Source organism: Euwallacea fornicatus, chromosome 12, assembly GCF_040115645.1.
Source record: "Euwallacea fornicatus isolate EFF26 chromosome 12, ASM4011564v1, whole genome shotgun sequence".
NCBI classification, from domain to species: Eukaryota; Metazoa; Arthropoda; class Insecta; order Coleoptera; family Curculionidae; genus Euwallacea; species Euwallacea fornicatus.
The window spans coordinates 2255377-2268674 of NC_089552.1; the positions used below are offsets into that span (position 1 = coordinate 2255377).

Consider the following 13298-nt stretch of genomic DNA (forward strand, 5'->3'; position numbering starts at 1 on the left):
TGAATTTTTCCAGTTTTTCAGTGATAATCAAAATATTACTCTTCTTTCAGAAAATAAACGAAAAAAATACCATTTCCTCGACAGACAAAACGATGATTATTCCGCCCTCTTCAGACGTCCTCCATGAGAAACCCGTTACCTCCTAAAAAATTCGAATTTTTTGCTTAAAAAATCATCTAACGGCATAAACACAATAATAAATTATAATAACAATAAAAACATGAGTTCGGTCCTTCTTGAATCGAGGCCCTTCAGGCCCTTTAAATCTAGCGAAGAATACCTGTATGCCATGAAAGAAGATCTGGCAGAATGGCTACAAACCATGTATCCGCACCTCAATATTGCTGTAGACAATTTTATGGAGAAATTGGAGACTGGAGTTGCTTTGTGCGAGGTAAGTTCTATTTTTTTCTATGTATAATCTGAAAAGGCGCAAGAATATAATTATAATGTAGAATACAGGAAAAGTGTTGAGTGCAGTTTTTGAAGGTTTTAAAGCACCTTACTGATATTTACATAATGTGTTCGATGCTAATTGAAAATAATCAATTATTGTGGCTTTTTAAGAGCCTTAGTTGGCTACTTATTGTGCATGAGCGTCATTGTGTTTTTAAAGTAAGTATACGTGTAGTCCAATTAAAATATCTGATGGTCCAAATATGTTAAAACTTGGTAATGGTTCTATCGAGCTCAGCAGTAAACAGAATAGGAAGTCAGAAAGTAGTAGTCGAAATATAATTATTTACATATACGTAGTGTAGAAATACGATAATTTTATATGGCCTGTTTGGTTACTTAAGATCAAATTAATTGAGATTTATTTTCTCCGAGCAATAGTCCAAAATCAGAGTTTTTATCGTTTTTGCAGAAGTAGGTACAAACAATATGAAGTAAGTAATAAAATTGCCAAACTGAAATTATTTCTTGCAGAAAATATCTCTGCTATTCAATTATTGACTTTGACTCACATTTCAAAACCGAATCACATTTTTTGCATAATTTCTTCAATTATCTGCTTTATTTTGTGATTGTCTATGCCTAATTTCATACTCTATGTGTAATAATCAATTGCGACCAATGCTGCTGCAATTTCCCTTTTATAATTCTATTGCTTCATACTCATTATACCCACCTCTGGGAAAACACAAAAAAATCCAAACCTAGGGTCGAACTATTTACTTGGGGTCAAATATTTAACGTGATGCTCGATAACTCTAACTCTACGCTAATTTTCATAAAACCATTGCAACTTACCCTTAGTATTGAGAGATTTTTTTTGTGGAAACTAGATTGGTGTTAATGTTAATACAACATTAATAATTTAGCCCTTAAGGGAGCAATTACATGCGAATTATCTTATTGAACTTAGATTTGTGCCTGCTAATGTGTTGAACTTAGCTTTTTTGCATTGACAGTTTTTGATGTAATTTCAAATTTTGACTAGTAGCGATGTTTGGGGGATGGCTGTAGGTATAGATGAAAATAGAAAAATTAGCTACATCGCAGTTTTCAAAATTTAATAAAAAGATAATTCTACGAGTTATGATAAAACGCATTTCTCTATGCCTTTGAGTATTTTCCTCATGTCGTTTGTTTTCAGTTTTATTCTCTCTTCTGTGAAATTTCTTAACGATCTTGCGCAACTTTAATAATCGACCGTACTGCTGTTGATATGGATTCTTTTTATCGTCATAATTGAAACCTTATCTTAATGTTGCTAAACGTTCAAGCCTAATTAAATGCATAAGCAATTTCAATTAAGGAGCAATTTCACTGTATAGTGAATTACTGTTTTATTTGACTAGGACGCAATATTAAAAGCACTTAAAAACCTTCTAGTGCTGTTAAATGAGTGCATACATCGTCGATGCCATACCGAGAGATTCGAATTAGAAAACGCATTAATTTAAATAAAATAACCTTGATGGGCGGTTATGTCACACACATTAAATTTTATATCGATCCTTGCTTAATGTTTGTTATCTTTGTTGTAATCGTAGAAAAAAAATAGTGGTACCAAATTGCTAAGTGCTTGCGGTTTTACCGTTTGCTTGACGGCTTTGGGCAAAACGGAAAGCTATATGGCTATAGAACCGTGATAGTAGCTACTCCCGGGCTTCGACCTTTAAGTATTCGTTTTAGACGATTTTTTTACTTTTACCAGGATGTGAATAAAGATAATGCGTGAAGTTTTTTTTTCTTGGATATTGGATATAAAACCACAGTTTTGTGCAATAATTCATTGGAAATCTATAGACCTTGAGCCAGAAAACCCGAAAAGCCGAACTAATAGCAGCACCATCTCTTAATATTTTCATAATCTAAAATTTAAAAAAATCGGTTAGATGGTGCCACATATGTTTCAATGCTTGCGACCCGACATCAAGTGACTATTTGAGATTGTGTTAATTCGGGTTAGTTAGATTAATTTAAAGGTTTATTGCGAATAACAAATATTTCATATATTTAGAACTATGTACAATTCAATTATATTAATCTCCTCAAATTCATTGACGGACAAAAACATTTGCGACTGAAAAATATTGAGTTAACAAATATAATGAATTGATATTAGATTCTTCTTGGCATGATTAGATTAATTAATTTTTCGATTGAACTTGAAATCTTTATTGCAATCTATCGATATCAAGTTACAATTGGTTATTTCGTTTTTTACAACAACAATAAAATGTACAGCTTGTATGGCGATAAAAATTGGTTATTACCTAAATGTTAATTAGTCAAGATATGATTAACTTTAACTTTCGTTGCCGTAAATTTCAAATAAGCGAAATTATTAAGTGAAAATATTGATAATTAAATACATGTGCCAACTCACGTAGCTACAGTAACCTTGCAAGGTTGTGGAGATAAAGGGGAGAGAGTTTAATGTACCATTTGAATCATCACCTAATATCTTATTGTTTTGAGTAGGTACCGGAAGTACTAAAGTGACGAGAACGTATTTCCAAATAAATATTTTCAATTATTTTTATGGAAAAACATGACTCAAATGTATCAAATCTACTATAGGCCGATAGAATTTCCACCATTTTCACATCGAACTTAAGGGATTTTGTTATCTCGAGGTATTTCTTTCTTGTATTTTTCGAGAGTAACGCCTCGCACACTAGTGGGAGTGTTGAAGGGATGAAATTGCCCACCATTCTCAGTGAAAATTACCCGAAAATAACGGTTATTTACACTAATGGCTCAAATAAGGGCTCTTATTATTCGGCTTCAGAATCTAGAAAAGTAGGAGTATGAATGAAAAAACTAAAATATTCATGTGGAAGATGAAAATTTGTGAAACACTCTCAAATCTCTCTTCTCAATTCCTGTGGTATTTGGAAAACTGTTTAAAGTTGCACCTGACTTGAAGTGCACATTGATAAAACACTTTTGAAAATGTTTTCCCCTTAATATTATTCTCGATGATATTCATGTTGATACATTCCCATGTTGAAGGCATCAGGAAAATTAGCAAAAAAGCAAAGTGTTTTCCAATTGAAACGTCAAAGTTTGTATAGGCTAGTTTTAGCCTGATTTGAATAGTTAAGGCTGATTTTTGGCTAGGTCATTTTAGCATCTTACTCTGTCGGTGCTGTTCATATAAAATAAGGTCTATTGAGTTTGATAATTTCGAAATTCTGTAATTTGAAAATATAACTCGAAGAATTTGAAAAAATGATTTAAGCATATATTTAGTATGTCAGAAGTAGTAAATTGTTACTTAGCCGCCTACTTTCCTAGAAATGACTTGACAAAACCACAATTGATACATAAGACTCATTGTATTTAATTAAGTGACACACACGTGGTTCTCGAGTACTAATTAAATTTTTAAATATGTATTTTTGATAAGAGATTCATATTTAAAATTTTGAAGTTGAAAATAGTATTTTGAAAATCGAAACGTCATATAGTTTAAACACAACGTCGCTGCACTATAGGTTTTGGAATGTTGTAGGAAGGTTTTATTGAGCATTTTACATTAAATTAAGAAGAGGTAATTATGAAAATTTACGAATTTTCATTTCGTCGGATATTTTTGAAAATAGTACTTGGAATTCGTAAAATATGAAAATTTAATATTAATCTACAATAAAAAGGGCAACTCTGCGTCATTTTAACCGAGCCCCTACCTCTTACGATTTCCAAGATCTAAATGTTGAATGTCAGTACCTATTTCAACGTAATGGAAATACGAAAGTAGGAAAGTATCACATCCATAATTTGTTTGCTGTTTGTAGATTTAGCGGAGATAAGTAAAAATATCACCTGTCCATATCTTTCCTGCTTCCTGCTGAGATACGCCATGTTAAAGTTCCAATAACATGTTTATTATGTTCCTCTCACGGTTTTGCAGATATTAGCCTCGATTTTTGTTATGACGGATTTTTTTTCTATAAAGTTCCGAGTAGTTTTTGAAGAATGAGTAACTAATAATGTATATATACGAAAAGATATGAGAGTATGTATAAGAAACACTTCATTATTTTTGTCAGATACATAGTCATTATGTTTTGGTGTTATTCAGGAGGAACACTTCTTTAAATTTGGGAAAACCCTTGTGTTGCATGACATGTTGGATTTAATCACTTTTCCAACGCTGCTCTAAATCATACATCACATCTATAACAACCGCTATAAACCATAAACCGCAAGACAACTCAATTGTGTCTGGGCATTATAAATTATCATTATAATTTGATTGTTGGCAATTAAGTAATCACAGATACCGAAAGGTGCCTCCATGGGTATTAGTGTCGAAGAATTGTGTCAAATCGAACATGCTATAAATGGCCAACAGATTAAGGCTATCCTACAGACTGAAAAACTAAGCACTTTTACTATCATGTGTGGGAGCAACTATTATTATTAAAGCGTTTTAGAGGCGATCGATATATTGATCGATCGAAGGTTTGTGATTGTTGTCCAGTTATACGCCTTAATTCGGCCTTAGGAGACCATTAGTGACGTGCAGCATTTCCCAAATTTGTTCGTTTTCTTAATAACACCTATAAGGGATTAAGCAGCATTAAAATTCCATTTTGTGTGTAGAGATATGACGTAAGATTAATCCAAATTTAGATAATCTGAGAGATTGAATTGCCCTTTCGATTTAATCAGATCCATCTATTCAAGACGTAAAAAATAATCCCAATAAAAATTCCGTGGATATTTGGGTGCTATATTTGTCCGAAGCAAAATAGTGTCAACCGCACATGTTATATAGATCTACTGCTTTAGAATCTTAAGATGCCGTGTAATGGCCAGAATCCATCATAGCTCTATTTTAATAAGACCTGGTTTATATACGTTCTTTGATGTCAACGGGGGAAGAGAGGAATTCAGGTTGAATTATGAGTGACCCAAAAATAAAGTAGAAAATTTTTAGTCTGGCGCCAATGGAATTTTCGCTTTGATTTTTTGGGCATTTTCCGGCGCTTTGCAAGAAAATAATCGCATGAGTCACTACTTAATTTACAGGTAAGATTGGAGAAATTAAACGTCCTTATTGGCGAGTTACATTGGAACAATGCCTCGACACACAAGGTTCCGACAATTTAATATGGTCTTATATGGAAATCAAAATAATCGCTAAAAATTTCTCGAAGGCTGCAGGCACTTCGACCTATATATGGGTATTTTATGTTAAATTCTTATTGTAGGAAAGAATACCAATCTAGTTGTGGTTATTAGTCACACATATAAAACCTTCAGCTCAACCGCCTTTAAAATTCGGCAAGGGATTGTACGATCATTCATGCGTAACCTCCAAGAAGGTTATTTTCGAAAACAGACATTTTCGCGACGATGTTCGCATTTTTTCTGCAATCGTGATACATGGTCTATTCTCAGCCTTGTAACACATTTTTAGCGAACTATTTACCATGTAGAATTTTCAAGTATTCTCTCACCAAATCAACTAAAATGATGTACTACCACTAGTTGATCTTGATATAACGACACGGCTAGATATGGAGGGCCCCTCGAGGTATTAGTTAGTTCATTCAATTGTTCATGTCTTTATTGCAAAGATAACAAGAATGTAATCTAGTCTCGAATCCCACCGGAATTGTCAAAAATGGCAGTACTACATGTCCGCGTTGTGACTCACACGTTGTGATTTAAAATGTACGAAGCTAACTGACCGTGTTCCGGTCCGGTCATTTCTAGTTATAGCACCGATTGTAGGATTGAATTTAAGGTTTAAGGCTGTTTTACGATTCTTCCCCTTGCACGTCTATATACAGGGTGTAGAATGTAGGGAATGATGCGGATGGATGGTGTACTGGAGAACTGCAGAATCTACAATATCTCGTGCGGCTATGCCTCTGCTGTAGCTTACATAATTTCATACTAGAATTCAGGAGTTTTCAAGTGTACTTCGGAATAGACGACTAATTGAATGAATTTGACCACGCTGATTAAACGTGATCGAATTCGTCAAGGGTAATTTAATTTTTCTAATTCGAAACGGTTCTACATAACTGCACTGCCGTGGTTACGTCTTCTCTGTTTTCATCAAATTTCCTCACTCATCAATTTTCAACTAGTCGCTTCGCTCCTCGTTTTGCAAACTTGGATAACAACCGAGTGTATAATTCAAAAAATCTTAATCGCCCTTTCTGGGTATAACCGCTACTCATTGCTATTCCACACTCCGTAACCTCCACTTCTCCATGGCAGCCGGGCTCCATAGAGGGTGTTGATTCTTGTCACGACCTCGTAGTTGGTAACATTTCGAATTTTAGGACCCAGAGGGTCTCACGAGGGTTCGTGTGTCTTCATGCCGAACAGCAGTATGTCTCGTAGTGTCTCTTGCGTGAGTCTGTGGGGCCGCACAAGTGACATCCACGAACGCACTTTCTGAACGGTGCTGGAAGTGCAATTTATGATTTTCGGCTCGTGCGGAAGAAACTCGATGTGTTGTCTCAAATAGCAAATGATTAATATGAAGAGTTATTGGGAAGCATCACGGAGTATGCATCTCCACCTCCGCAAAACAGCACATGAGCTAATTATAGGCAGCGCATCAAAGACTAATGCGTATTGTGTTTTCTCGTGTCTTGGTTGTGAGCGTTTGTGTGAGAAGGAAAGAAATGAATGGAGGTCGGACCATTTCTAACCGATTTATTTGAAACTTTTTTTTGTTCACACGAAAACTCCCATTTGGCAGTAAAGTTCCAATTTGTTGATCTCGCTTGTCCTGACCGATCCGATCAAACATATCACAACTGCAATTTGAATCGAAAAAAGGCGCCAACTATTGTAAATAAATGCCCCCCATTCGATGGTACCGTTAGACAGCGCCATAAACGCTATATAGGTGTATAAAGGCACTTGTGGATTTTATCTTAAAATTAAATCAACTTTTATTATCTTAACGACGATTTTCAAAGACACCGAACGACCAACGATTCTTTGAATAAAATGCTGAAGCCGGCCGCGCCTGAGGAATTATACACATTTATGAGAATTAGAATAAAAGCTCAATTATCACCGAGGGTTTAGCCGAGATTTTTTTCGGCGTAGCGATGGCCTAAAATTAAAGACCCCGTAAAAATGGTTCCGCATTCTTCGATTGTTTGTTGGTACCAACTTTGAGATATATGCGCCTTTGCAGTTAGGCCTATAAACTTCAACCAACGACACTAATTGCCTGAAAGGTGCTAATGGTTAAATGCATCAGTAACTAATGAGATATCTATGTCAATGTAGTTGACACACTAACTTATCACACTAGCGAATAACGCATAAAAATCACCTTTAAGCTCGACGCAGCCCTATCAGTTTCCGGCTTTTGTGGTGCATTTAAGTCGTATAAAATATTCAATAGGTGGAAAGTTTTTCATTTTTTTTTTGGCATTTAAATACTTTGACATTATCACATGGTTTACATGTGTCGGCACGACCCAGCTGACCTATGCTAATCTACACTTTATTCAGGCATGTACACACGGAACACGAATATCTGCGGGGCCTTTTTCGCTTTCCCATAAAGGTCCCTAAACAGGGAATTTACGTAATAAGTACCTAATAATCGACTAAAAATAGCCCCGTTTAGCAATTTCTTCCAGCGAAGAAGGCGTAGATGCAGAACAATGAACAGTCATCGAGAAAACAAGTGCGGCGGGTGCGTGTCAAGGTGCGTACCTTATTTGGGCATGCGACCGTGTTTTGTTTGGGTACTGGACCAGTACTGACCACGGTCACCCTTGGAATTATGGGTTAAGTCTTTTGGGAACTATGGAGAATTCTTATGGAATATAGCGAACGTGAAATAATGACCGATGAATGTTTTATAATAGTTTATACAAGGTAACTGTTAGCGCTCGACCAGAAATGTGCGTGGGATGGCCATATTAAATTTTTGACAAGGTAATATGGGTTATTAAGTACCTTTCGCACAATTTACAATAGGGTTCTCTGCTTGGTGATGAAATCTCTAGCACCATTTAGCTCAGAAGAACCATCGGGCTTGAGGAAGCTTGTCAATGGCACTTGTGTTGATTCAAAGGAATGCTCAGTAACACACGAGTAGGTACGTGGAAGGGAATATGAAGATATTATGTTTATTGCACCCAAACGACAACTATCTAATATCTTATTGCGCAAAACCCGAGCACTAGCCGCCTAATATGTTATTTCAATTTTATTGCGTGGGCACCGATAATGTATAAGGCAATTATTGTAATATCTGGTTGAGTTCTTGGTAGTACACCTGCTTAAAATTCATCAGAAAACAACAATGTCGCGAATCAGGTCTCACTCATTTAAGAAAATAATGCGACAATTTTGCAGTTTTCGAGATCCTTTTTTTGACTCTTTCTTTTCGCACGCTTCCTTCGTCATTTCGATTTCGAGTGCAACATTCATAGATTTATTCTTCTGAGCATTTTATTTGCTCGTTTGCTTTTAATGCGCTTCACTTCATTTTTCATTGGCGTTACTTAATCTGTCTCTGTCGTCGAACAGGAACGCGCGGATCTATCCACTTTCCATGTTTAATACTTCGTTCATTTTCTCCAATGCAATGCTGGAAGAATTGCATAAACGATCGTTTTCCATGGCGGATTTTTGAATATGGAAATGCCGACACCGTGCTGTCGTTCCAAGAACCATATCATGGCACAGCAATCTTGCTGCTCGAATTAATTAATCAATTATTCGTGAAAGTGTTAAATGTGATTTTATTGATTTATTTATTGTTGAGATTAATCGGATTATTGCTTTAATTGTTGCCGTTAAACAGCGTGCATGACGTGTTTGCTTTAAAATTGCTTAGCAGTTGCGATAGACTGGAGAACGTCATTAAGAAAAAATCGATGTGGTTGTGAACGAATGAATTTATTTCTAAATTGATAAACATCACGCGGAACTGGAATCATGAGAAATGTTTAAATGCAAGTTGATTGCTCGATCGTTGCTGTTCTTGCTTATTTATCTATAGCTACGCGAGCTATGCAGCTTCAATATACAACTACAAATCGCGAGAATAACAATTCGGGTTAACCTGAGTTGTTCAATATCAATTTGGTCACTATCGGCTTCCTTTTCATCTGGACACGTAGCTTGTTCTGGCCAGTGGCCTTCTTCCACGTACAATCATTTCCGGCCTTCCCACCACTAGCCCTCCACAAGCCCTTTCGTGTCCAGGCAATCATGCAGGTTATACTTCTAGCTTCTGATAAGTGGTTTTGTGCAAAAATCATTTTTCGCTATGACGATATCTCGGAAAAAGTTTTAATAAAATTTACAACTCCCTGGATCTCAAAAATGGTTAGTCTTGTAGGCAATGTGTCTATAGCAAACTAATGTTGTTTTTCGATCCTCTGTCGGCCCCTGTTCCGCCAAGTTTTTGCCATGGAGACCCGACCTCCCGTGTATAAGACCAAATTATAACAATAACTTATCATCTGTGATGCACCAATTCAGATTATCTCCCAAAAATACTATTTGCTAGTAATAACACAATTCTAAAGTATTACTGGACGTTTATATCCTTTTTATTAATGGTAATTAATACTTGTTATATTTCAATTTGGTAATCATTGATCCAAGGATGTTTCAATAATTAAGAGTTGAAAGCAACTTTTTGCAACACACACTACAATGTTGAGAACGCCCTTACTGGTCTAAAAAATTGGCCATGAGGCAAAGAGGAACATGGGAAGAAGTGGCTTTAACGAGATCTTGGTATGTAGCCGCTTCAATTATCTTGCAATTAAGAATTAACAAGAAAAGTTCGATTTTAATATACAAAGTCAAAAATAGGAAGCCTCAGGGTTTGGTTGATACGGGTCAAGTTGAATAGAAACATAAAAACTGCAGATTTGATGCAGTTGCTAACACCTAAAGTTCTAACACCGCGGAAATGGACAATTTAAAATCTGGGAAAACAAGATCTGGGGTTCAGACTTAAGAAATCCATGACAATGTTCAAATTGACCAGTACCAGCACCTCCACTAAATCCCGAAATGGACGGCCGAAGCACCTGTTGAGAATCCCAAAATAGGTCTTGTATTGGATTAATTCAAGTTTCTTTAGGTCTCTTTATAGGCCCTTTAAGTCTTAATGTTTGTTAGTTTAAGCAGAATTTAACGTTCAATTTAGGATCGGCGTCCATGTAAGTTGCTTTGCGCACATATGGGTCGAAGCATTTCGTTCGATTTGTGCGTAGAACGTACACAGCACGCGGCGGAAGGAGTGCGCCCTTGACCTAAAAAATCGAAATTCCAAAGATCTGCAAGTCCCCTCTAGCCCTTGAGTTCCGACGAGCGCGTATTGGATCAGCCCTTTTTGCCTCACGCTCTATACCTCGGGGTGTTTACATCTTTCTCGGCGATTCGCGTTTCAGGCCGTAGACGTTATCTCCAAGATAGTTTTGCAAAAAATAATTTTCCCTTGAAATGTTCACAATAATTAGCATTTATAACTGGCAAAGTAAAGGCAATATCTTGAGTAAAAACTTAGTAACAAATAAAGAAAAAGATCGTTGACGCATGTAACGTTACAATACCAACTATGGCTACATATTCATTACAAACGGGCCGTCTTTCTTCCATATTAGTACACCTCCTCTTAACATATTAGCCACATTATGCGCCAAGGGGAATATAATATGGAATCATAACCATGTAATTGCCTCAATTCACCTATTAGTACGTCAATACTTAGTACGCGACATGAAACCCCTTTGTGCCATTTTAGGTATGTTCTTTTCTCCTCTCCTTGGTTGTGTATGACGAACGACAAACCTATTTAGATTTACATGCTTCCAAGCGATGAAGCAACGATCTTCATTTCTGGGTGATATGACTACGCCGGGAGATCATGGAGGGAATAAAACAATGGGAAAAACAAGCAGGCATGTAATAATAGTTAGATTACAAAATAAAAGAGCTCGCTATTACAGTAGAAAATGAAATACATAAGGCATTGTGTTTGTTGGTTCTGAAACAAAAGTGCATGCGATACCCCTTGGCGTCATATCTGTGTCAGTTTGTTTGGTATGTGGTTGGTCATAGGCGTTCCACTGTTAAGGAGATTGAGATAACTGTGACCATTTCATGCCTAAATAATTTCTTTAATTTGTTTAGACTTGTAACAGTTTGGCCTTAGAATTTCTAATATTTTTTACGTAAATCTAATTGCGCAAACAATAAATTGTCGTCAATTTACACTTTGAACTTTTAGTACTGCAATTATTGTTTTAAATTATATGATTTCACTTTTTGCTCTTTCAAAGAATAAACCGCCGAATGCTAATTAAATATACCGAGTAGCGGCGCATCATTCGACTCAAATTATTTAGTTCAATTACGAACTTGGGGGGACCTGGTTACGTAATTTCCTTGTGGGTTTCTTCATAAAAATATTATCGAGCGTACAACACTAGGTATACAGGGTATCTCTAAAAAGTCTGTACCAAATTTTTTCACAGATTTGTGAGGAGAAAATATGACGATTTAACTCAATTTACCTTAGTACAAAAGTGGAGGGTTTTGAAAAAACGGGAAGACAAAGTGAAAATTAAAAAAAAAAAGGGAAAAAAAATTATTGCTTTTGTAATGGTACCACCTAAATAAAATGGCGCACCGGTGGGCTTTTAGGGGCGAGAAATTGGAAATTTACTCTTCCGATGCACGTTTTACAAGCGCTCTCAGCGCTAGGTGGACTCTGTTTAGAGGGGCATAACTTTTTAAACATTCGGTATAAAGGTTGTTTCAGACTAAATTTGTGTTTTCCTACGCGTTTTGTAAAAAAAGTATGTTGGTGCAAGTGCCTACCGGCATTCCATCTTTCACTATTTGCAGTTTAAAGTACATTCGTACAGTACAGCAAAATAAATATTAATAAATTGGTATAGTCAAATAAAACATGAATATTAAAAAAAATAATAAGAATTCAGAATTTATTAAATATTTTGTTTTTTTGCGTTTCAGCTGTACGAATAAATATGGACTTTAAAGTTATTTTTCAAGACGGGCAGCGAACTTCAAATTTCAAATATCTCAACGAAGAGTGTCCGTAGCGGTCTATACCAAGATGCCTTTTTCTCGTAGAATGTGTAGAAATTCCTAAATTTAGACGTAAATAAATTTTATACTGGGCGAAAAAAAGTTAAGCCCCTTTAAAGAGAGGTCACCTAGCGCTGACCTCTACAATGCGCATCGAAAATGTAAACGGGTTCTGATTTCTCTTCCTAAAAACCCTTCGATGCGACATTTTGTTCAGATAGTACCAGTACAAACGAAGTTCTCAAGTTTTTTCTTTCTTTTAATTTTGACTTTAACGTCCTGTATTTTGAAAACCGTCTATTTTTAGACTGAGGCAAATAGGATTAAATCCTTATGTTTTCGCCTCAGAAATCTGTGGTGAAACTTAGTAGAAACTTTTTGGAGACATCCTGTATAATACACAAACCTACTAAGAAGAAACAGTACAATGACTCATAAAACTAGATTGTTGTAATATGAAATGGACATTTAAGCTAAAAATAATTGCGAGCGAATTTAGCAAAACAACGTCATTTTTGTTGTTGTTATGACATTGCGTTGGGTTTCGAGTTTTTGTTGCCTCGAGTAAACAAACATAATTAAACTATCTTTACATCTGTTTTTTATGAGAAATTACACGACGATAAACTTGTTACGACTGTAATTGAACAATGATAACCTTAATGCAATTAGGACAATGATTAGAAATTAGTGTTTGCGCTCTTTTAACTTTTAATTCTCTAGGCTGTTCTGATCCACTTGTTTTCGCAGTTAGATTATAAAGGTTT

The 13298-nt window shown here is 35.8% G+C and overlaps 1 protein-coding gene and 1 long non-coding RNA gene across 3 annotated transcripts in view; one reads left to right on the top strand and one right to left on the bottom strand.

The window, feature by feature from the left end:
- The window catches only part of pigs (pickled eggs), a 45475-nt gene that overhangs the window by 1495 nt on the left and 30682 nt on the right, over nucleotides 1–13298 (top strand). For both annotated transcript variants that reach the window (XM_066288005.1, XM_066288003.1), the window contains exon 2: nucleotides 51–394. In XM_066288005.1, the coding sequence (XP_066144102.1) occupies nucleotides 221–394 (174 nt within the window). In that variant the 5' untranslated portion in view covers nucleotides 51–220. The remainder of the gene's footprint in view (nucleotides 1–50; nucleotides 395–13298) is intronic.
- On the bottom strand, nucleotides 50–1463 carry LOC136342328 (uncharacterized). The gene is made up of 2 exons (XR_010732624.1): nucleotides 1255–1463; nucleotides 50–422 (listed from the first exon to the last, which is right to left on the bottom strand). It is a non-coding gene; the product is annotated as an uncharacterized lncRNA (long non-coding RNA).